The 25,482-nt window shown below is 45.6% G+C and overlaps 1 protein-coding gene across 6 annotated transcripts in view; it reads left to right on the top strand.

Annotated features, from left to right (window-relative positions):
* Positions 1-25,482, top strand: part of LOC115147095 (spectrin alpha chain, non-erythrocytic 1-like) — a 63,195-nt gene that overhangs the window by 28,176 nt on the left and 9,537 nt on the right. For 2 of the 6 annotated variants that reach the window (XM_065004614.1, XM_065004610.1), the window contains exons 7-31: positions 889-1,024; positions 1,158-1,259; positions 1,380-1,517; positions 1,639-1,749; positions 2,128-2,205; positions 2,362-2,517; positions 2,792-2,996; positions 4,307-4,488; positions 5,485-5,851; positions 11,858-12,168; positions 12,446-12,580; positions 12,852-13,000; positions 13,442-13,498; positions 13,700-13,898; positions 17,182-17,286; positions 17,478-17,510; positions 17,613-17,648; positions 18,367-18,414; positions 19,326-19,417; positions 19,753-19,897; positions 20,443-20,724; positions 20,889-21,086; positions 21,645-21,895; positions 22,139-22,301; positions 23,073-23,087. In XM_065004614.1, the coding sequence (XP_064860686.1) occupies positions 889-1,024; positions 1,158-1,259; positions 1,380-1,517; positions 1,639-1,749; positions 2,128-2,205; positions 2,362-2,517; positions 2,792-2,996; positions 4,307-4,488; positions 5,485-5,851; positions 11,858-12,168; positions 12,446-12,580; positions 12,852-13,000; positions 13,442-13,498; positions 13,700-13,898; positions 17,182-17,286; positions 17,478-17,510; positions 17,613-17,648; positions 18,367-18,414; positions 19,326-19,417; positions 19,753-19,897; positions 20,443-20,724; positions 20,889-21,086; positions 21,645-21,895; positions 22,139-22,301; positions 23,073-23,087 (3,694 nt within the window). The remainder of the gene's footprint in view (positions 1-888; positions 1,025-1,157; positions 1,260-1,379; positions 1,518-1,638; positions 1,750-2,127; positions 2,206-2,361; positions 2,518-2,791; positions 2,997-4,306; positions 4,489-5,484; positions 5,852-11,857; positions 12,169-12,445; positions 12,581-12,851; positions 13,001-13,441; positions 13,499-13,699; positions 13,899-17,181; positions 17,287-17,477; positions 17,511-17,612; positions 17,649-18,366; positions 18,415-19,325; positions 19,418-19,752; positions 19,898-20,442; positions 20,725-20,888; positions 21,087-21,644; positions 21,896-22,138; positions 22,302-23,072; positions 23,088-25,482) is intronic. The other 4 variants (XM_065004612.1, XM_065004611.1, XM_065004613.1 and 1 more) reach the window with 4 other exon arrangements.

The raw sequence follows: 25,482 nt of genomic DNA, 5'->3' as shown, positions 1-25,482 counted from the left end.
CAGGTTGGTACCACTCTGGCTGCCGAGCGCCACGCCCACATCAAAGACTCCTACAGGTTGGTACCACTCTGGCTGCCGAGCGCCACGCCCACCTCAACGACTCCTACAGGTTGGTACCACGCTGGCCGCCGAGCGCCACGCCCACCTCAACGACTCCTACAGGTTGGTACCACTCTGGCTGCCGAGCGCCACGCCCACCTCAACGACTCCTACAGGTTGGTACCACGCTGGCCGCCGAGCGCCACGCCCACCTCAACGACTCCTACAGGTTGGTACCACTCTGGCTGCCGAGCGCCACGCCCACCTCAACGACTCCTACAGGTTGGTACCACTCTGGCTGCCGAGCGCCACGCCCACCTCAACGACTCCTACAGGTTGGTACCACTCTGGCTGCCCTAACAGCGAACACTGTAGCGTTACTGTGTCACTACCATACCGTTATTGTAACACCACTGTGCTCAACACAGCGACCACCCAACAATAGCATGGTCAAAAACTCCTATATCAGCCATTTGGGCCCAGTTTAGTTGAAAGTATGTAGAACCCTCTCTGACTGTAGCATTACTGTGTATGTAGAACCCTCTCTGACTGTAGCGTTACTGTGTATATAGAACCCTCTCTGACTGTAGCGTTACTGTGTATATAGAACCCTCTCTGACTGTAGCGTTACTATGTATGTAGAACCCTCTCTGACTGTAGCGTTACTGTGTATGTAGAACCCTCTCTGACTGTAGCGTTACTGTGTATGTAGAACCCTCTCTGACTGTAGCGTTACTGTGTATATAGAACCCTCTCTGACTGTAGCGTTACTGTGTATGTAGAACCCTCTCTGACTGTAGCGTTACTGTGTATGTAGAACCCTCTCTGACTGTGTTTGGCCCCCTGCAGGCTGCAGCGCTACACTGCTGACTTCCGTGACCTGACCAGCTGGGTGACGGAGATGAAGGCCCTGATCAACGCTGACGAGTTGGCCAACGACGTGGCCGGAGCCGAGGCTCTTCTCGACCGCCACCAGGAGCACAAGGTACAGAAACACACTAAAATTAATTCACTTTATTTTAGCAGTTGAAAAGTACATTTTCTCAGATCTTCAATCAGTGATGCTCGTTTTTCGTCCAATGTTGCTGATGTTTACTGTGTGTGTGTGGGGTCCTTAGGGTGAGATTGATGCCCATGAGGACAGCTTCAAAGCCACGGACGAAGCCGGTCAGGCCTTGCTCAACACTGGACACTACGCCTTAGAGGAGGTCAAGGAGAAGGTAGGACTGGTCTTTCTGTCTCCCGTTGTTTCTGTCCTTGGTTTTGGCTTCATACTTTTAACATGGATTTCCACACAGATTCATTGAACCTCCTTTTACCTTGTTTATTTTTATGGGTAGCTGGGTGTCCTGACTGAAGAGAAGGAGTCTCTGCTGGAGCTGTGGGAGGTGCGCAGGCAGCAGTACGAGCAGTGCATGGACCTGCAGCTCTTCTACAGGGACACAGAGCAGGTCGACAACTGGATGAGCAAGCAAGAGGTAGTATATCCATCCACACACAATAATAATAATAAACAATATACTCACCCAAAAATTATTCTCCAAAATGGTGGGGTGTGTGATCCTAGTAAGTAAGTTATGCTTTTTTGTGTATGTCCAGGCTTTCCTTCTGAACGAGGACCTTGGTGACTCTCTGGACAGCGTGGAGGCCTTGCTTAAGAAACACGAGGACTTTGAGAAGTCCCTCAGCGCTCAGGAGGAGAAGATCACTGTGAGTACCCGTCCTAGCCATAACCATAGATCTAGAATCCGCTTTCATTCCTCAAATCTGTGAGTACCTGTCCTAGCCATAACCATAGATCTAGAATCAAATTCCTCAAATCTGTGAGTACCTGTCCTAGCCATAACCATAGATCTAGAATCCGCTTTCATTCCTCAAATCTGTGAGTACCCGTCCTAGCCATAACCATAGATCTAGAATCCGCTTTCATTCCTCAAATCTGTGAGTACCTGTCCTAGCCATAACCATAGATCTAGAATCCGCTTTCATTCCTCAAATCTGTGAGTACCCGTCCTAGCCATAACCATAGATCTAGAATCCGCTTTCATTCCTTTCATTAAACTTAACCACTGACCTCTTTCTCTTTAGGCCCTGGATGAATTTGCCACCAAACTGATCCAGAACAACCACTATGCCAAGGAGGATGTTGCTACTCGTAGAGATGCTGTAAGTACAGAGAGGAAACATTCTGCACGTACACATGAATACGATAAGAACCGGAATGTATCCTATGTTTGCAGCACTTTGAACTCTCTATCTTTTTATATCATATTCCGGGTGTTAGGGATGACATTTTATACACATCTGTGTTTCCCCCTGTAGCTGCTGAGCCGCCGCAACGCCCTGCACGAGCGTGCTCAGTCCCGCCGCGCCGCTCTGGAGGACTCCTTCCACCTGCAGCAGTTCTTCCGTGACTCGGACGAACTCAAGAGCTGGATCAATGAGAAGATGAAGACGGCCACCGACGAAGCCTACAAGGTACGGTTGGAACCAGCTCCTTTATAGTGGTATACTTTAGCTATAATGGGGTTTCAATGCTCAACATGGCTTTCTCCTAGACTGCTACGAGATCCCATTAGGATGCAGTACCACCGTGAACCACACAGATTCAACATGGCTTTCTCCTAGACTGCTACGAGATCCCATTAGGATGCAGTACCACCGTGAACCACACAGATTCTTATTCGCAGTACTCTGGCCTAATAGCAACACGTTCCTTACACCATCTCTCTGTTCTCTCTGTTGTCCCCAGGACCCGTCCAACCTACAGGGCAAGGTCCAGAAGCACCAGGCCTTCGAGGCGGAGCTGTCAGCCAACCAGAGCCGCATCGATGCTCTGCAGAAGTCTGGCCAGGAGCTCCTAGACGGGAAGCACTACGCCGCCGACGAGGTGTCTGTACGCATGGACGAGGTCAGCTCCCAGTGGAAGAAGCTACTGGAGGCCACCGAACTCAAAGGTGAGACGACGAGAGTGGAAGAGAGGTGAAGTTCAGATGAAGTGTGTGGCTATTATTATATTATTATTATTATTATAGCAAGTGGAAGTAGTACAAAATGGCGGCAATGCTAGTGAATAGATGCGGTTAAAAAGGTCAATGGAATGCAGATCGTGGAGGATATATGAAGGACGCCAGATTGGTGCACATTCAACAAGTCTGATCTAACAAAGTGGTCATTCGTCAAATCGGTCGTGATTGATGCCTTGTAACATGCCCACAATGTGGTTACTAAAATCTGGTTTGGATATATTTGGCTGGTTTTTCTGCATAACATTTTTAGAACTATAGTCACTTTTCAAGTTTAGAAGAAGTGCCTGCTAAATGCTAACACTCGTTCGTATAGCTGGTAGCATAGGTAGCTAAGCTCTTAAGTGTTCCGCCAGTAACCAAAAGTTTACTGGTTTGAATCCCCGAGCTTGAGCAAGACAGTTAACCTCCATTAACAACTGCTCCCCGGGTGCCGGTGACGTGGATGTCGATTTTTAAGGCAGCCCCCCCGCACCTCTCTGATTGGTTGGGTTAGATGTAGAAGACCCATTTTTGGTTGAATGCGTTGTTGTGCGACTGACTAGGCATCCCTCTTTCCCATAGCTAGCTTAGAGAAATCGGTGGTGGTAAGTCGCTTTTAACTACATTACATCATTACATTTAAGTCATTTAGCAGACGCTCTTATCCAGAGCGACTTACAAATTGGTGCATTCACCTTATGACCTCCAGTGGAACAGTAGTGCATCTAAATCTTTTCAGGGGGAGGGGGGGTGAGAGGGATTACTTTATCCTATCCTAGGTATTCCTTAAAGAGGTGGGGTTTCAGGTGTCTCCGGAAGGTGATTGGTGACGATGACATGAACATGTGTTTGGGGTTGACATCCATAGAAGCATTATACTCCGATTGTTATCTCATAGTGTGAACTACACATATTAACAATAGCCTATATGTAGGCTCATTTTTCTGGGGGGGCAATGAGGAGATTTGGGATCTTTCCCACACACATTTCCATGGGATTTACATTATTTTGGACGAGTTTCTACCACATCTATTGGAGAGTAACATCTCAAACTGAAGGTGCTTTTGTTATCTTATAATGTGACTAGCTGTTAGTTACTAGACAAGGTCATTTTGGCGCCCCAAGATTTGAAACCAAACCTCTGAACATTTTTTTTTTTAAGGATGAAGGGTTTTTTTTAAGGATGAAGGGTTTTTTTTAAGGAGGAAGGGTTTTTCCTATCGTAATTTCAACCACTCCTAAACCTCTCCTCACCCCAGGTATCAAGCTGCGCGAGGCCAACCAGCAGCAGCAGTTCAACAGAAACGTGGAGGACATTGAGCTGTGGCTGTATGAGGTCGAGGGCCACCTGGCTTCAGATGACTACGGCAAGGATCTGACCAGCGTCCAGAACCTGCAGAAGAAGCACGCCCTGCTGGAGGCTGACGTGGCTGCCCACCAGGTAAAGGGCTTGTTTGACAACTGCTGACTGATCGACAAGTCGACCTTGCATCATATATAACTACTTATTATCATTTGTAGGTCAGTAAGTCACAATTTACCCACAATGCACCACGGTTTTGATCTGCTCGAACGCGCTCTGTGACTTCCACATCACCACAAGATAACTGACTGACAGGTAACTGGAGAACATCACCAGAAGCCTCCAGCTCAGATGTTTTCAGACCCAAAAAAGTTAACTACTTAGACACTTGCATTTACCTCTGGGACCAGCTGCTAGACAGTGTATCTCCTCATAAGAATCCCATCCATGCCTGGTGGTGTCTTTGATTGACAGACACAAATAAACTCAGATTCTATGCATGAGAGCTGCCACTCCAAGTAGCCTCCATAGCCTGGTTGCAGTGACATCATCATGGTCTATAATATTCAGGCATTCAAATAGTAGTGTTGACTTATGTGGTCTGGCTGCGCACAAGGTAAGACTGGCTGACTGACTTAAGGCGTCGGCATGATTTGGTTCGGCTGACACCTAGGCGGACTGAACTAGTGTGCTCGCAAACTCCCTTAAAATGACCTTCCCTTTAAAAACGAGAAAGAGCGTCAATAGTACTGTTTCTTCGTCTTGAGACGCCACAGCGTCATTGACGTTTTTGGAGAGGAGATCTTTGTCGCACAATTTCACAGCCATGATGGTAAAGTATTTCTCAATTGAAAACATTTGCATGAGAACGATTAGACTTATCGCTGAATGTCAACACACTTCATTGAAGTATCCCTACTGTTGACCAATCCCCGACGATGGGATGTCGACTTCTGCTACATACTTCAGCATCCCTCAAGAAAAACATGTAGTGTGCAAGAACAGCTGAGAAAACACTTGCCGAAGACCAAAACGAACAAAAAAGTCATAATATATGCATGAACTGTTTCAGATCGGAAGCCTTTACTGCCACCAGGTAGTTAGTTGGCTGACTGACTTTCCCTCTCTCTCCAGGACCGCATCGATGGCATCACCATTCAGGCGCGTCAGTTCCAGGAAGCCGGTCACTTTGACGGCGACAACATCAAGAGCAAGCAGGAGGCGCTGGTGACGCGCTACGATGCCCTCCGCGACCCCATGGCCGCCCGCAAGCAGAAGCTGTCAGACTCCCTGCGGCTGCAGCAGCTCTTCAGGGACGTGGAGGACGAGGAAACCTGGGTCCGGGAGAAGGAGCCCATCGCCGCCTCCACCAACCGGGGAAAAGACCTGATCGGCGTCCAGAACTTGCTGAAGAAGCACCAGGCCCTGCAGGCGGAGATCGCTGGCCATGAGCCCCGCATCAAGGCCGTCACCCAGAAAGGAGAGGCTATGGTGGAGGAAGGTGAGTTGTTTCGTACAAACGTGCATAGGCCCTACTGGCACCTTTTTTCACCATCTAGCAGGTTTGGGTCAATTTCAATTCCGTTAATTACAGTTTACTTCCTGAATTGACTGAAATGAATTGTCCAAACCCTTTCCCCATGAGGCCAATGGTGACTTTAAAACAGTTAAATGGCTGTGACAGGAGAAAACAGGATGGATCAACAACATTATAGTTACTCCACAATACTAACCTAAATGACAGTGCGAAAAGAAGGAAGCCTGTCCAAAAAAAGGTATCCTGTTTGCAACAAGGCACTAAAGTTATACAGCCAAACATTTGTTAGGTTTGGGGAAAATCCAATACAAAACATTACTGAGTACCACTTTTTTCATATTTTTAAGCATAGTGGTGGCAGTATAATGTTATGGGTATGCTTGTAATTGGTAAGGACTGAGGATAAAAAAGAAACTGAGCAGAACAAAGCACCAGCAAAGTCCTGGAGGAGAACCTGGTTCAGTCTGCTTTCATGGAGACACTGGGAGATGAATGTGCCTTTTAGCAGGACAAAAACCTAAAACACAAGGGCAAATCTACACTGGAGTTGCTTACCAAGAAGACAGTGAATGTTCCTGAGTGACCGAGTTACAGTTTTGAATTAAATCGGCTTGAAAATCTATGGCAAGCAGTGGCGATTTTAGCATGTAAATCTTGGTATTTTTTTTAGATGCATGCCAGCAAAGCCACTAAACAATACATTAATGGCACTATAACGGTGACAAACGGTGCCCACAAACTGTTAGGGCCTACATAAAGCTGTCCCAATAGCAGAGCTTTCTTTCCAGCACCATGGAGTGAATCCTTACCACTGCTACACCTGGCTATCTGCAGAGCCTTTCATTCAACTTCATTTATTGCCTTTAAAAAACACATAGCTTATGGCTGACTTAAACAAATATGGTTTCTACTGACAATTTGAGATGTACAAACTATGGCATAAGGAGACAATGAACAGATAAGAGGGAGTCCCTAATTTCGATTAAGACATATTAATGAGCGTGCTAGGACAGTCTATAACTACAGTACCAGTCAAAAGTCTGGACACACCTACTCATTACAGGGTTTTTCTTTTCTTTTTACTAATATATATATATATATATATATATATATACTGCTCAAAAAAATAAAGGGAACACTTAAACAACACAATGTAACTCCAAGTCAATCACACTTCTGTGAAATCAAACTGTCCACTTAGGAACAACACTGATTGACAATACATTTCACCTGCTGTTGTGCAAATGGAATAGACAACAGGTGGAAATTATAGGCAATTAGCAAGACACCCCCAATAAAGGAGTGGTTCTGCAGGTGGGGACCACAGACCACTTCTCAGTTCCTATGCTTCCTGGCTGATGTTTTGGTCACTTTTGAATGCTGGCGGTGCTTTCACTCTAGTGGTAGCATGAGACAGAGTCTACAACCCACACAAGTGGCTCAGGTAGTGCAGCTCATCCAGGATGGCACATCAATGCGAGCTGTGGCAAAAAGGTTTGCTGTGTCTGTCAGCGTAGTGTCCAAAGCATGGAGGCGCTACCAGGAGACAGGCCAGTACATCAGGAGACGTGGAGGAGGCCGTAGGAGGGCAACAACCCAGCAGCAGGACCGCTACCTCCGCCTTTGTGCAAGGAGGAGCAGGCGGAGCACTGCCAGAGCCCTGCAAAATGACCTCCAACAGGCCACAAATGTGCTTGTGTCTGTTTCTGACCGTTTGAACAGACTCCATGAGGGTGGTATGAGGGCCCGACGTCCACAGGTGGGGGTTGTGCTTACAGCCCAACACCGTGCAGGATGTTTGGCATTTGCCAGAGAACACCAAGATTGGCAAATTCGCCACTGGCGCTCTGTGCTCTTCACAGATGAAAGCAGGTTCACACTGAGCACATGTGACAGACGTGACAGAGTCTGGAGACGCCGTGGAGAACGTTCTGCTGCCTGCAACATCCTTCAGCATGACCGGTTTGGCGGTGGGTCAGTCATGGAGTGGGGTGGCATTTCTTTGGGGGGGGCTGCACAGCCCTCCATGTGCTCGCCAGAGGTAGCCTGACTGCCATTAGGTACCGAGATGAGATCCTCAGACCCCTTGTGAGACCATATGCTGGTGCGGTTGGCCCTGGGTTCCTCCTAATGTAAGACAATGCTAGACCTCATGTGGCTGGAGTGTGTCAGCAGTTCCTGCAAGAGGAAGGCATTGATGCTATGGACTGGCCCGCCCGTTCCCCAGACCTGAATCCAATTGAGCACATCTGGGACATCATGTCTCGCTCCATCCACCAACACCACGTTGCACCACAGACTGTCCAGGAATGGGCGGATGCTTTAGTCCAGGTCTGGGAGGAGATCCCTCTGGAGACCATCCGCCACCTCATCAAGAGCATGCCTAGGCGTTGTAGGGAGGTCATACAGGCACGTGGAGGCCACACACACTACTGAGCCTCATTTGGACTTGTTTTAAAGGACATTACATCAAAGTTGGATCAGCCTGTAGTGTGGTTTTCCACTTTAATTTTGAGTGCGACTCCAAATCCAGACCTCCATGGGTTGATAAATTTGATTTCCATTGATAATTTTTGCGTGATTTTTGTTGTCAGCACATTCAACTATGTAAAGAAAAAGTATTTAATAAAAATATTTAATTCATTCAGATCTAGGATGTGTTATTTTAGTGTTCCCTTAATTTTTTTGAGCTATATATATATATATATATCTATAGTGAAGAAATCTGAAATAATAACCAGTTTCATATTGGTACATTTTTTTATACTGCCCCCTACACGCAAAAGGTTAATGCGTTTGAGCCAATCAGTTGTGTTGTGACAAGGTAGGGGTGGTATACAGAAGATAGCCCTATTTGGTAAAATACTAAGTCCATATTATGGCAAGAACAGCTCAAAAAAGCAGAAACGACAGTCCAATACTTAGACTGACCGTTGTGTCTTAATCTGGAAAATGTCAAGAACTTTGAAAGTTTCTTCAAGTGCAGTCACAAAAAGCATCAAACAATATGATGAAACTGGCTCTCATGAAGACCGCCACAGGAAAGGAAGACCCAGAGATACTTCTGCTGCAGAGGATAAGTTCATTAGAGTTGCCAGCCTCAGAAATTGCAGGCCAAATAAATGCTTCAGAGTTCAAGTAACAGACACATCTCAACATGCGTGAATCAGTCTAATTGCTGCAACGAGGCCACTACTAAAGGACACCAGTAAGAAGAGCCAAGAAACACGAGCAGTAGACATTAGACCAGTGGAAATCTGTCCTTATGGTCTGATAAGAACAGAGATTCTTATAGAGAGATTTTTGGTTCTAGCCGCTGTGTCTTTGTGAGACGCAGAAAAGGTGAACAGATTATCTCTGCATGTGTGGTTCCCACCGTGAAGCATGGAGGAGGTGGTGTGGGGGTGCTTTGCTGGTGACACTGTTAGAGTTTTATTTAGAATTCAAGTCACACTTAACCAGCATGGCTACCACAGCATTCTGCAGCGATATACCATCCCATCTGGTTTGGGCTTAGTGGGACTATCATTTGTTTTTCAACATGACAATGACCCAACACACCTCCAGGCTGTGTAAGGGCTATTTGACCAATAAGGAGAGTGATGGAGTGCTGCATCAGATGGCATGGTATCCACAATCACCTGACCTCAACCCAATTGAGATGGTTTGGGATGAGTTGGACCGCAGAGTGAAGGAAAAGTAGCCAACAAGTGCTCAGCATATGTGGTGACTCCTTCAAGACTGTTGGAAAAGCATTCCAGGTGAAGCTGGTTGAGAGAATGCCAAGAGTGTGCAAAGCTGTCAAGGCAAAGGGTGGCTACTTTGAGAACCTAAAATATATTTTGATTTATTTAACACTGTTTTGCTTACTACATGATCCCATATGTGTTATTTCCTAGTGTTGATGTCTTCACTATTATTCTACTATGTAGAAAATAGTACAAATAAAGAAAAACCCTTGAATGAGCAGGTGTCTCCAAACTTTTGACTGGTACTGTATTTGTTTAGCACTTTTGAAATGTATAGAGCCAGAATTTAGAACATGGGCGTTTCTTGCAGTATTCTCCCAAGTCAGAACCGTAGGATAAATAAAGGGGCCATATAACCAGACAATGAAAGCTCATACAATATTCAATGATTTCTCTAAGACAGGCTATAGGCTACATGTGCACCACCAAGTCAGAAAATTAGGCTAAGTTTTGAGGGGGAAAGGGACAAAACACGAATAGTGAGTCACATGGGCAACTAACAGCTTACTGCACAACGTACGCTTAGTATTACTTTCTTAGCTACAGTATTCATCTCCCTGGCATATTACATCATTCATGCAGCAGCATACAATACATTTTTGGACTCACCTTGTTGTGTTGTGCTCACTTGAACAGGAAGGTGGCGTTTTGTCATCATGGTCTGGATTTATGGTGCTTTCAAGACAACTGGGAACTCAGGAAAAAAACAAGGTTGAATCATGACGTCAGTGATCTTCAGGTCGGAGCTCTGGCCCGAGTTCCCGACTTCGAGTTGGATGAAACTTTTTTAAATTTTTATTATTATTATTATTTTTTCCTCAGTCGGAGCTCCGAGTTTCCAGTTGTTTTGAACACGGCAGAAGTCATGCTGAATTGACAGCATGGCCAATGTATTCAACTGTTTCTGGCCCATGGTGTTGCGTGTGAATGTTTATCCGTGTTTTTAAGCTTGGAAAAGATACCCTTAAACCCAGAATTGGACCACGGAATAGCAGGCTAGTGATTGCTTTGCAATGCTTCAAGTTAGCCACTGATTCCTTCCAAACCACTCACTGTTGAATTTGTGATTTGAATATTTCTCTTCATATGACAGGGATTCAAAAGAATTTGCCAGAATTTGCCGATTTGATTCATGATGACTGTGTGTCTAGCCAGCTAGCTAAGATTTTGAAAGTATGATGTTGACATGATCAGTCCAATCAAAACTACTGTAGATCTGACATGATTGGACGTCCATTTGATCTGTGGCCAATGACCTTAAGCCTTCTTGGATGGGCACTTCTAATGTAACTCTATGGCAGGCAGCACCCAAGGGGCTTGAATTTTCAAGCTCTCCCAGTAGATTTTGTGGCGATGTAGTGTCCTCATGAGTGGCACAACTAGAGAACATTACCAACCCCTACACTCAATATTTTCCACTGGCTGCCCCACCACCACAGAAAAGCACTGAGCTAAGCTGAAACACCTGAATTTTGGAGCTGCCTTACTCAAGATAGCAAAAAAGAGGCCATGTTTGTATGCGGCTTTATTGACTCAAAGATTATTATTATTTTTTTGTTTGCTAAACAGGTGGGGCTCAAAACAGATGGGTTGCCACCAATGGCAAGACCTGAAAAGGGTTGTCTAACAATGATCAACAACCAATTTAACAGAGCTTGAAGAATGTTGAAAAGATTAATGGGCAAATGTTGTACAATCCAGGTGTGGAAAGCTCTTAGAGACTTACCCAGAAAGACTCACAGCTGTAATCGCTCTTTTAGAAATGTACCCAGAAAGACTCACAGCTGTAATCGCTCTTTTAGAAATGTACCCAGAAAGACTCACAGCTGTAATCACTCTTAGAGACTTACCCAGAAAGACACACAGCTGTAATCGCTCTTAGAGACTTACCCAAAGACACAGCTGTAATCGCTCTTAGAGACTTACCCAGAAAGACACACAGCTGTAATCGCTCTTAGAAACTTACCCAAAAAGACACACAGCTGTAATCGCTGCCAAAGGTGTTGACTCAGCGCTGTGAATATTTATCTAATAAATGTTTTATTTTTCATAAATCTTTGACAAATGTTAGAATTTTTATTGCACTTTGAGAGTCTTTTGTGTAGTCGTTGACAAAAAATGATCAATCTATTTTAATCCCACTTTGTAACACAACAAAATGTGGAAAAAAGTCTAGGGTGCTTACTTAAGACGCTGCAAATAAACCTGTGGTCCCCACCAGGCCACTTTGCTGGGGAGGAGGTTAAGGTGAAGCTGGGGGAGCTGAACGGCCGCTGGGACACCCTGAAAGGCAAGGCCGGGCAGCGCAGGCAGGACCTGGAGGACTCACTGCAGGCACAGCAGTACTTCGCCGACGCCAACGAGGCAGAGTCCTGGATGAGGGAGAAAGAGCCCATCGTGGCCAGTCCCGACTACGGCAAGGATGAGGATTCGGCTGAGGCCCTGCTGAAGAAGCACGAAGCCCTGATGTCTGACCTGAGTGCTTATGGCACCAGCATCCAGGCTTTGAAGGAGCAGGCCCAATCCTGCAGGGTAAGTCTGGAACCCACATTGCATCTTTAGCCTTATCGTGAAATGAATGTGCACCATTTTACAACTTTTATAAATGCCTAAACTAGCTAGCTAACATTCTATGAACAATTCAACTATTTTTCCATCTTTTTCCATCTTTGCAAACATCTGAGAACCAGAGTACCAACAAATCAATAATTTCTTTACTACTCCTGGTCTGTTATAGACACAAACGGATATTTTCATGTTGCTATTGTCTAGATTGCACCTTTCACACTTGTTTCCTTTCCACCTGCAGCAACAAGTTGCGCCCACCGATGATGAGACTGGCAAGGAGCTGGTGCTGGCCCTCTATGACTACCAGGAGAAGAGCCCCCGTGAGGTCACCATGAAGAAGGGAGACATCCTCACCCTGCTCAACAGTACCAACAAGGTGTGTGTGTGTACACACAACTTGTATAATAAAAGAAAGTTACCATCTTAGCGAGATGAACAAAAGCCTTGCTCCAAGCAGGGCCAGGTCCACAAATAACTGCTGCTAGTCCATACCCATGATCAGGCACTTGATGTAGAACGGAAATAATTTGATAGGTATAAGCAAGATAGGATGAACTGAATGGGATGCATGTTCATCCCTTATGGGGGACAAAAATAACATGTTTGTCTTGTGCGTCTTCTCTCCTGACCTCTCTCGCCTGCTGAAGGACTGGTGGAAGGTGGAGGTGAACGACCGCCAGGGCTTTGTGCCAGCGGCCTACGTCAAGAAGCTAGACCCCACCCAGTCCTCCTCCAGGGAGAACCTGCTGGACGAGCAGGGCAGCATCGGCCTCCGCCAGGACCAGATCGAGAACCAGTAAGTGCCTCGTCCTACCTAACCCACTTCCAAATTACCATGCCTTTCCCACTGTAATTTCTGACTTCTGCTCTTACATGCCCCAGTACTCATCTTCAGTCCACTCCTGTGGTTCTTTACCACCTTTTTACCTCTAACTTAGAACGTAACCTGTTGACCCGACTGGTTTAATGTTTTTAACAAATGTACGTTCCTATCTTAGCCTAGCTAATTAACAATTAACCTCTTCAATGTCCCAGTCTCTCTCTCTCCCCCTCCCTCAAATTTTCGGTCTTTTTTTCTTAGTCTCCCTTTAGTCTCTTCCTTATCATTACAGTCCAGTGAGCCAGTAGCACTTAAACTTTTCTGTCACTAACGGCCTTGCCTTTCTCTGTCTGTTCCTCTGTTTCCCTCCCTAACTGCTAATGCCTGCCTGCGCATGTCATGTTTGTGACTGAGTAGGCCGGGCGCAAAGGAGGCGTGCAGTGTGTCTGTACGCATGAAGCAGGTGGAGGAACTGTGAGTAGGACCAGAGTGTCCCTCTAGGTGTCATGTTTGTGAAGCCACCACGCATTCCCACGAGCAACGCAGCCATTGCCATTCCTGCCAGTCCCTCAATCAATACCCATTTCAATGTCGTGGTCCTTGTGACTGGTTCCAGTGCTCGCTCTCTCGCTCTACAACAAAGGGGATTCTAAAATCTCCATCCTGTCATTTTAGGTACGGCACTCTCCTGGAGCTGGGCGAGAAACGCAAGGACATGCTAGAAAAGAGCTGCAAGAAGTTCATGCTGTTCCGCGAGGCCAACGAACTACAGCAGTGGATCAACGAGAAGGAGGGAGCCCTCACCAACGAGGAGCTGGGCTCTGACCTGGAGCAGGTGGAGGTGCTGCAGAAGAAGTTTGACGACTTCCAGAAGGTACTGCCGGGAGTAGGAGAGGGCTGACTTACTGTACTTCATCCTTTTAGGCTTTAGTAGTGATGAGGGGGAAAATCCATACAGTAGAGTATCGCAATAACAGGTTTTATCCCCTTTTTCTCCCCAATTTGGTGGTATCCAATTGTTAGTAGCTACTATCTTGTCTCATCGCTACAACTCCCGTACGGGCTCGGGAGAGACGAAGGTCGAAAGCCATGCGTCCTCCGAAACGCAACCCAACCAAGCCGCACTGCTTCTTTAACACAGCGCGCATCCAACCCGGAAGCCAGCCGCACCAATGTGTCGGAGGAAACACCGTGCACGTGGCGACCTGGTTAGCGTGCACTGCGCCCGGCCCGCCACAGGAGTCGCTAGTGCGCGGTGAGACAAGGATTTCCCTACCGGCCAAACCCTCCCTAACCCGGACGACGCTATGCCAATTGTGCTTCGCCCCATGGACCTCCCGGCTGCGACAGAGCCTGGGCTCGAACCCAGAGTCTCTGGTGGCACAGCCCTAGACCACTGCGCCACCTGGGACGCACCCGCAATAATATTTTTGACGATATATTCTAAGTATCGATTCTCTGCTAGATAGGTAATATCAGCTTGTGCTAGTCGGCTGTCAAAACTCAGGTATTTCTGTGGCTTGGCCTCAATCTTGGTGAGACAACATGTTTTCATTATGACTGATCAAAACTCGTTGTCTCATGGCTCTTTTCCCTCTGTAGTAGTATCGAAATCACAATAAATATAGAATTGTGATAAATCGTGATACATACAGAATCACATTACATAATATATCGGTATCTAAAGTTGAGGTTGGAAGTTCACTCCACGGGTACTATTTAATGAAGCTGCCAGTTCAGAATTTGTGAGGCATCTGTTTCTCAAACTAGACACTAATGTACTTGTCCTCTTGCTCAGTTGTGCCCCGAGGCCTTCCACTCTTTCTATTCTGGTTAGGGCCAGTTTGCGCTGTTCTGTGAAGGGAGTAGTACACAGCGCTGTTCTGTGAAGGGAGTAGTACACAGCGTTGTACGAGATCTGCAGTTTATTGGAATTTTCTCGCCTGGAATAGCCTTTCTCAGAACAAGAATAGACTGAGCTTCAGAAGAAAGGTCTTTTTGTTTCTGGCCATTTTCAGCCTGTAATCGAACCCACTTATGTAGATATTCCATTAAAACTCAGCCTTTTCCAGCTACAATAGTCATTTACAACATTAACAATGTACATTGTATTTCTGATCAATTTGATGTTATTTTAATTGACAAAAAAGTTTATTTTCTTTCAAAAACAAGGACATTTCTAAGTGATCCCAAACTTTTGAACGGTAGTGTACATATTACCTCGACTAGCCTGTGCCCCCGCACATTGACTCTGTACCGGTACCCCCTGTATATAGCCTCCACATTGACTCTGTACAGGTACCCCCTGTATATAGCCTCCACATTGACTCCCTACCGGTACCCCCTGTATATAGCCTTCACATTGACTCTGTACCGGTACACCCTGTATATAGCCTCCACATTGACTCTGTACTGGTACCCCCTGTATATAGTCTCCACATTGACTCTGTACCGGTACCCCCTGTATATAGCCTCCACATTGACTCCCTACCGGTACCCCCTGTATATAGCCTCCACATTGACTCTGTACCGTAATACCCTGTATATAGCCTCCACATTGACTCTGTACCGGTACACCCTGTATATAGCCTCCACATTGACTCTGTACCGGTACCCCCTGTATATAGCCTCCACATTGACTCTGTACCGGTACCCCTGTATATAGCCTCCACATTGACTCTGTACCGGTACCCCCTGTATATAGCCTCCACATTGACTCTGTACCGGTACCCCTGTATATAGCCTCCACATTGACTCTGTACCGGTACCCCCTGTATATAGCCTCCACATTGACTCTGTACCGGTACCCCCTGTATATAGCCTCCACATTGACTCTGTACCGGTACCCCCTGTATATAGCCTCCACATTGACTCCCTACCGGTACACCCTGTATATAGCCTCCACATTGACTCTGTACCGGTACCCCCTGTATATAGCCTCCACATTGACTCTGTACCGGTACCCCCTGTATATAGCCTCCACATTGACTCTGTACCGGTACCCCCTGTATATAGCCTCCACATTGACTCTGTACCGGTACCCCCTGTATATAGTCTCCACATTGACTCTGTACCGGTACCCCCTGTATATAGCCTCCACATTGACTCCCTACCGGTACCCCCTGTATATAGCCTCCACATTGACTCCCTACCGGTACCCCCTGTATATAGCCTCCACATTGACTCTGTACCGGTACCCCCTGTATATAGCCTCCACATTGACTCCCTACCGGTACCCCCTGTATATAGCCTCCACATTGACTCCCTACCGGTACCCCCTGTATATAGCCTCCACATTGACTCCCTACCGGTACCCCCTGTATATAGTCTCCACATTGACTCCCTACCGGTACCCCCTGTATTGAGCCTTCACATTGACTCTGTACCGGTACCCCCTGTATATAGCCTCCACATTGACTCTGTACCGGTACCCCCTGTATATAGCCTCCACATTGACTCTGTACCGGTACCCCCTGTATATAGCCTCCACATTGACTCCCTACCGGTACCCCCTGTATATAGTCTCCACATTGACTCCCTACCGGTACCCCCTGTATATAGCCTCCACATTGACTCCCTACCGGTACCCCCTGTATATAGCCTCCACATTGACTCTCTACCGGTACCCCCTGTATATAGCCTCCACATTGACTCCCTACCGGTACCCCCTGTATATAGCCTCCACATTGACTCCCTACCGGTACCCCCTGTATATAGTCTCCACATTGACTCCCTACCGGTACCCCCTGTATATAGTCTCCACATTGACTCCCTACCGGTACCCCCTGTATTGAGCCTTGCTATTGTTATTTTATTGTTGCTCTTCAATATTTTTTTGTTTGTTTGAGTAAATACTTTCTTCACCAACAATGCAGTTTTAAGAAGAATAAGTGTTAAGGGCGTGCCAGTAAGCATTTCACTGTAAGGTCTACCTGTTGTATTCGGCGCACGTGACAAATACAATTTGATTTGACTCCAATTAGCTTCCATATTCCGGTCGCAGAGCCATTAATAATGTGTGCTAGAACACATGGGAATGTGACGTGCACTGCAGTCCTTCTTCGTTTATACCATACCCATCTAGACCAGTACCTTGGTGAATAAAATGTGTGTGAGTTGTGTAGTGACGGTCTTTCTTCTCCTTGCGTGTCCACCAGGACCTGAAGGCCAACGAGTCTCGTCTGAGGGACATCAACAAGGTGGCATCTGAGCTGGAGTCTGAGGGCCTGATGGCAGAGGAGGCAAACATGGTCCAAGCTCAGGTAGCCCGCTAGTGCAGAGATATGTCATGTTTCATTTGTCAAAGATGAAAGCCTATGAAGCAATTGTTTTTACGTGAGTATTTGTGTGAAAGTATTTTACATGGTTTGAAATATAGCAAAGGTATTCACTTTCCAGGGATGCCAGTGTAAAACGTTTTTAGCTTAACTTTACTTTTCTTTTTTTACTCCAGGAACAAGTAATGGTGGGTTCCATTCCTGGCAAGGTAAAGACGACTCCTGAGTTTCAATACATTAACAGTATAATGTATCTAGAATGTTTATTTCTGTCACGTATGTAACCCAAATTCCCCTCTTTGTTCCAACAGGATGATACCGATTCCAAAAATGCTTCACCATGGAAGGTAAGAAAGACCAGTCAACTTATCCGTCTCATGGATATCCAAAACAAAGCATTTAGTCATGGATATCCAAAACAAAGCATTTAGTCTCATGGATATCCAAAACAAAGCATTTAGTCTCATGGATATCCAAAACAAAGCATTTAGTCTCATGGATATCCAAAACAAAGCATTTAGTCTCATGGATATCCAAAACAAAGCATTTAGTCTCATGGATATCCAAAACAAAGCATTTAGTCTCATGGATATCCAAAACAAAGCATTTAGTCATGGATATCCAAAACAAAGCATTTTGTCTCCCAAACTATATCCTTTTAGTGTGACCATGTCAGACACATGTTGACACACCCATAGATGGATTTAGCTAGAAGACGGTATTATATGCATCTTTGTTGACGCAGCCTACACATAAACCCAATATTAACTTTTGCCTTGAGCTGTAGTAACTTAGTCGGCGCTTAAGTCTCCGACTCCACTGCATGTACGGTAATGGTGGTGCTTTGGGGCCTGCTGGTCTTCTATCGCCGTGTTGATGGTGCCGGCTGTCTTTTGGGCAACAGTGTAAAGACATGGTCTGTCTTTACCCCCTGCGGTGCTAATATGGTTCCTCTTTTGACTGGTGTGGTGTTTTTGTCCCAACCCCCCCCCCCCCTTTCCTATCCTCCCTCCTTTCCTATCCTCCCTCCTTTCTGCTCTGATTTTCTTCCACCTTTGATTGTAGAATGTACGCTTGGCTGTTCAAACGACGGCTAACTTTAATACTATCAAGGTAAGGTTTTTAAAGACTAGCCTCCCCCAAATCCCGCCCCCTTCCTCCCTCGCATTTATGTCCTCCTCGCTGGCCTCATACCTGCATCCTGCTCGTTCTGGAGACACCTCCATCATCGGTCTGGACTCTATCCGCGTCTACAGTCTTTACGTTGTATTTATGTTCTCATCATGTCGTCGATGTCATTGAATGGCCTTGTCCCTCATTCCTGTTTTCATTTGTCTCATCCCCCTCTCCTTTAACCATTGTTATGCGTTTTCTAAATGAAGGATGGCTGGTACAAAAGGCATTGAGATATGCCTCAACGCCATATTTTTGTTTCCCTAGCGTTTTGTCATTTCTTTCTCCATTGTTTCTCCATCCTGTGTATCGTCATTGACATTCATCCATCTCCCAGTCTGACTTTCCATGTTCCTCGTTACCAACCCCTTTTATCCAACAGCCTCCTTTACCACCAGTCTGTCTGTCTGTCAAACACACATGGAGCACAACCTGAATCAATGAGCACTTTACTGATTCACAATTTATATTCACAACTGATATCAGTTTAAGACCCTCATTGCTCAAGATTACTAGTATTGGGCTCCATTCCACTGGACTCCATTGTAACTCAGTCAATTCAGAGAAGTGTTCATCTAAAAAAATAAGTCATTTTGTTTTGATTCATTGAGTTGAAATGGAATTTATCCCAACCTGGAAGGATATGCAACCAAGAGTCTATATATCAAATAATATCCTGAAAATAAGTCATTAATCAATTCCTTAAAACATTCACTCAATTTAAATCGGCTAAATTGGAGCACTGGGTTCAAGAAACCTTGGCAAAGGCCTCATGGGAGTTATTGGATCCTGGAGAAGCTCTGTCTAGCTCTGTGATTGGGTGATAACGGTGTCCGGGGGTGTGTTTGTAGGAGCTGAACAACCGCTGGAGGTCCCTGCAACAGCTGGCTGAGGAGAGGAGCAATATGCTGGGGAGTGCCCATGAGGTGCAGAGGTTCCACAGGTACACATCCACAGAAGGCATATGAAGAGCACATACATACACACTATGTTCAAGCGGATGCAGAAGAAACCTGCATATTAAAGTCTGCACACAGACATCAAGAAACCTTGGCAAAGGCCTCATGGGTGTTATTGGATCCTGTGATTGGGTGATAACGGTGTCCGGGGGTGTGTTTGTAGGAGCATATTAAAGTGACACATTTATTAGCTCATGTAGGTTCCTGATGAAGACCAAGATCACCTCAAAGAGAAAGTTGGTGGACATTAATATTTTAACACACTGAACAAAATGGCTGGTGTGAAATGAAAAACTAAATGGCTGCTTGTTTTCCTCAGGGATGCGGATGAGACCAAGGAGTGGATCGAGGAGAAGAACCAGGCCCTGAACACCGACAACTACGGCCACGACCTGGCTAGCGTTCAGGCTCTGCAGCGCAAACATGAGGGCTTTGAGAGAGACCTGGCCGCCTTGGGAGACAAGGTGAGCGGAAACACACACACACTTTCACTTGGTCAGTATTGATCAAAGTCTTGAAGACGGATGGTCAGTATTGATCAAAGTCTTGAAGACGGATGGTCAGTATTGATCAAAGTCTTGAAGACGGATGGTCAGTATTGATCAAAGTCTTGAAGACGGATGGTCAGTATTGATCAAAGTCTTGAAGACGGATGGTCAGTATTGATCAAAGTCTTGAAGACGGATGGTCAGTATTGATCAAAGTCTTGAAGACTGATCAAAGGATGGTCAGTATTGATCAAAGTCTTGAAGACGGATGGTCAGTATTGATCAAAGTCTTGAAGACGGATGGTCAGTATTGATCAAAGTCTTGAAGACGGATGGTCAGTATTGATCAAAGTCTTGAAGATGAGGTGAGCAGAAACGCATGCATTTATCTACTGTGTAGATCTTCCTTCTTCAAGAAGATACTGCGTCTCAGTAAGAGCAGGACCAGCCAAACACACAGGGACTAAAAAAAGGTTGAAGAATGTAATAACCCTTAGCGGATCTTTGCCTTCCTGTTCCAGGTGAAGTCTCTGGGGGAGACGGCGGAGCGTCTGATCCAGTCCCACCCGGAGGCTGTGGACGACATCCAGGAGAAGTGCACAGAGCTCAACACGGCCTGGAGCAGCCTAGTGGCACGTGCCGACCAGCGCAAGGACAAGCTGGGCAACTCCCACGACCTGCAGCGCTTCCTCTCCGACTTCAGGGATCTGATGTCCTGGATTAACGGCATCCGAAGCTTGGTCTCCTCAGAGGAACTGGCCAAAGATGTGACCGGGGCTGAGGCCCTGCTGGAGAGACACCAGGTACTGGTATATACACATAGATGCACACACAAGCACTTGTACCATCCATCCCCTGTATCTTGTGGACATACCAGGTGAACCAGATTCCACATATGGACATACACAAACATCTAGTCCATCCAATATAAACCTGTAATCTTACCATCCTCTCTCCCTCTTTCCAGGAGCACCGTACTGAGATTGACGCCCGTGCCGGAACCTTCCAGGCCTTTGAGCAGTTTGGCCAGCAGCTGTTGGCACGCGGCCACTACGCCAGTCCGGAGATCCAACAGAAGCTGGAGGCCCTGGACCACGAGAGGGCCGACCTGGAGAAGGCCTGGGTCCAGAGACGCATGATGCTCGACCAGTGCCTGGAGCTTCAGGTTGGAGACACGCATGCGCGCACACGGACACCGACAGACACATTCAATCATTAACACTGTAGAACAAACTATGAAACTGAGCTTGCCTCCATACAGGGACACAGCACACACACCAAGCTCGCAAATTGGCGATGTTTGACCGTAATTGAACTATAACTTCATTTAAGTAAATGAAATTACACAGCATAAAACCTCAATAGAAATATATTTTTTAAATGATGCAGTCTTAGAAGCCCCCCTGTTGCTTACCTTCTGGGGCACAAAAGGGTGGCAGATCATTCCTTAAGCCTTGCAAAAACAAAACACCTCGTCTCAGTGGCTTTTGGTTATTTAAACTTAAGGACATGTTGGTGTGTCTGTTAGTTTAGTTTCCTTTGCTCCAGACTTGACATTGTACCTTTTTGATGAACTAGGCCTAATCTAGTTTGTGTGCTGCCAACCCATGGAATAAAAATTGTAATAATTATACTACACACAGCCTCGAGACGAAGTCAATTACTAACCTAGCCAGTATAAAAACTTATCCTAGTGAGTAATCTCTCTCCACTCCTCCCTCAGCTGTTCAACCGTGACTGTGAGCAGGCTGAGAACTGGATGGCAGCGCGCGAGGCCTTCCTGGCCAGCGACGACAAGGGCGACTCCCTGGACAGCGTGGAGGCCCTCATCAAGAAACACGAGGACTTTGACAAGGCCATCAATGTGCAGGGGGAGAAGATCGCTGCCCTGCAGTCCTTTGCTGACCAGCTGGTCGGCGCCGACCACTACGCCAAGCCTGAGATCTCCAAACGTCGCAACGAAGTCCTGGACAGGTCACTCTAGCTTTCTCTTTAGATGACCATCTGTACAACTTTGCATGTGCGTATCTGTTAGCATTATACCGTTACCATGGAATTGGCCACTGATATATGGTTTGTTAAACTTTGAAATCAATGGTTTTTGTTTGGCATACTTTTTAAAGTCTCAGCGTAATTCCATTACCATGGAATTGCCATAGTGTAACTGCCTGCCCTAGTGTAACTGTGCCTGCCTGCGTTTGTCCTCCCGGTCTGTAGGTGGCGCCGTCTGAAGGCCCAGATGATTGAGAAGCGTTCCAAGCTGGGCGAGTCCCAGACCCTGCAGCAGTTCAGCCGCGATGTGGATGAGATTGAGGCCTGGATCAGCGAGAAGCTGCAGACGGCCACCGACGAGTCCTACAAGGACCCCACCAACATCCAGGTACAGGATTGGCTAAAAATATCACAATGACAGGCTCCACATTTGGAGTTTCAAGGCTGAACCATAGAGATGGATTGTGGGCACACTTGCCACAAAAGACCGATAGCAATCGGTAGCGCCATAGAGGGCTTTCAGCATCTCCAAGGGCTTCCCCTAACCACTGATCTAGGGTCAGTTTACCTTACCCCATAACCATTAGTAGGATGACAAATATCTGAAATACTTTGACTTGATCATGATCAAATAATGACTTGAAACACCCTTTTTTCAGAATATCTGGTGACCCCACCCTAAATCTAACGGTTTAACCTTTAAAATGGATAAATGTCGATTTTTACATCAACAAATAACCTTTTTTAAATTCATATTAAAACCAATAAATACATTTACTCTAACATGTTTTTGTTTTTCAAATGATCTGTCTCAAACATGTGTATGTTGCCATAATTCTGTCTTGTAATTGTTTTTAGACATGTATTTATTAAAAAATGTTGGCAACCCCACTAATTCCTCCACAACCTGGCCTACGAGGCATTTTTAATTTGGTTTCAAAAGAGGGTAAACCCATTTCAGGGGAGGGGGAGTGTTTGTTAATATAAATGACATCTAACTTGTCAGTGGTTTCAATACTGCAGGTTAATACTGTGTAAATGTATTGCTGCTCCCTGTTAATGACTACAATGCCCCCTTACCTGTACCTACTGAACCAACCCCCATGTGTGTCTATTTGGGACTGAATCTCTCCTCTGTTTTTTTTAATCTCGTTTATAGTTGTCCAAGCTGCTGGTAAGTTGAGTCGTGTGTCTGCTAAACTAACACCCAACGTAGGTTTTCTGTGGCCTTGTCTGTTGTAGACACGTGTGTAGAATGCCATCCCGTGTTTTTACGTGTTCATCTGCACTAGCTAGTGCCCGCTTCTGTTGTTGTTGTATGGATTTCATACATCTTAATGTCCCCCCGTCTTGTGCCATCAATGCACATGTTTGTATATGACTGCAGTTGTTTCCATTTTGTTGCTGGTTGTGGCTTCTATATATATTTTGTTTGTTTGTCTGCAGTTCTTCAAAGTTGCTCCACATATTGTTGCTTTTTTTGTTGTTGTAAAAAGTAGTCCTATAAATCTTGCCAAATGTATTTAAACATGAGAGATTGATGTGCCTTGCCTTTTTGCAAGCTAGCTGCATTCATGGTTGTAAACCAAAAACCACACTTTAGCCGCAAACACAGTAACATCAAGGATAGCGCCGACACCTCGAATAAGTGTTTGTCTGCTCTCTACCTCTCTCAATCTCTGGTTATGTAAAAACAAAGTGTGGAACGAGTTTTTAAAAGACCCTCTCATCTTGTAGGTATCTTCAAAAATATATTTTGTTGTGGGTCCGTTCCATCTCCATTCCATCGTCTGTCCTCATTTGGTGGTGTTTGACCTTGTTTTTTACCTTGGCAGAATTACATGGCCAGTATTGAATAGAGGAGAATCATAGCCAATTTTGAGTCCTTGAGAGACTTTTACAACTGGAAAATGTATCATTGGTTTCATCAACTGCATACACGTATCAACTGCGTTTTGGCCATTTGCCAGTGGAAAGTTACTTTAGGACTTCAGACATGACAATGACATTAATGCTAATAGTTAACTAACGAGAGAGCCAATTCAAAAAACAGTGTAGTTTTGGCTGGTTATCTAGTTAGTCTGTTTTACCTGCTGAGCAATTTACTCTCTAGCGAGCTTTTTCTCTCCCGTGGCAACAGCCCACTGGCACACACCATTACTTTCTCAATGGTTTTCATTGCTGACCAAAAATGATCTATAACTGGGCAAATAACTCTAACTAGCTATTATTATCAACAAATGTGCAAATGCAGCTAAGCTCGCTTTGATCTCAAAAACATATCTCGTGAATGCATGATTGAAAGACTACTCGTGCCTGTCAATGCAGGCCTACAATAATTATACTCCAATGCGATCTGCAGAGATTGGGAGGACAGTGAGCAAAACATCACATCCAGTTATGATCGGAGTAGCCTAATTGTTTGATATTGTACATTTTGTTAAATATTTTTTTTCTGTGTTTTATTTTTATACGTGTTCAAACTGAAATCTATACAAGCGTTAATGTCAAGCCCTGCATAATCAATAGCCCCAAATAGGAGATATTCACTCTCCACGCACAAACATAAACGTGTGTCAAAAAAGGACTGACCCTTGTTGTAAAAAGTGCCTTTCTAATATATACAGTGCCTTCGGAAAGTATTCAGACCCCTTAACTTTTTCCACATGGTTACTTTACAGCCTTATTATAAAATGGATTTTAAAAAAAATAAATAATAATCCTCAGCAATCTACACACAATACCCCATAATGAGGAAGTGAAATATGTTTTTAAAAATGTTTGCAAATAAAATAAAACTGGCCCTGTATTCAGACCCTCTGCTATGAAACTCAAAATTGAACTCCGGTGCAAGTATCCTTGATGTTTCTGCAACTTGATTGGAGTCCACCTGTGGTCAATTCAATTGATTGGACATGATTTGGAAAGGCACACAGCTGTCTATATAAGGTCCCACAGTTGTCAGAGCAAAAAAACAATTCAAAGGAATTGTCCGTAGAGCTCGGAGACAGGATTGTGTCTAGGCACAGATCTGGGGAAGGGTACCAAAGCATTTCTGCAGCATCGAAGGTCCCCAAGAACACAGTGGCCTTAATCATTCTTAAATGGAACAAGTTTGGAACCACCAAGACTCTTCCTAGAGCTGACCGCCCGGCCAAACTGAGCAATCGGGGGAGAAGGGCCTTGGTCAGGGAGGTGACCAGGAACCCGATGGTCACTCTTACAGAGCTCTAGGGTTCCTCTGTGGAGATGGGAGAAACTTCCAGAAGGACAACCATCTCTGCAGCACTCTACCAATCAGGCCTTTATGGTAGAGTAGCCAGACGGAAGCCACTCTTAAGTAAAAGGCCCTTTACAGCCTGCTTGGAGTTTGCCAAAAGGCACCTAAAGACTCTCAGGCCATGAGAAACAAGATTCTCTGATCTGCTGAAACCAAGCCTGAATGCCAAGTGTCACTTCTGGAGGAAACCTGGCCCCATCCCTACGGTGAAGCATGGTGGTGGCAGCATCATGCTGTGGGGATGTTATTCAGTGGCAGGGACTGGGAGACTAGTCAGGATCGAGGCAAA

The sequence above is a fragment of the Oncorhynchus nerka genome, linkage group LG19 (genome assembly GCF_034236695.1).
Source record: "Oncorhynchus nerka isolate Pitt River linkage group LG19, Oner_Uvic_2.0, whole genome shotgun sequence".
In the NCBI taxonomy this organism is placed as follows: domain Eukaryota; kingdom Metazoa; phylum Chordata; class Actinopteri; order Salmoniformes; family Salmonidae; genus Oncorhynchus; species Oncorhynchus nerka.
The sequence above is the reverse complement of the archived record's forward strand: the minus strand, read 5'-3'. Positions and strand labels throughout refer to the sequence as shown.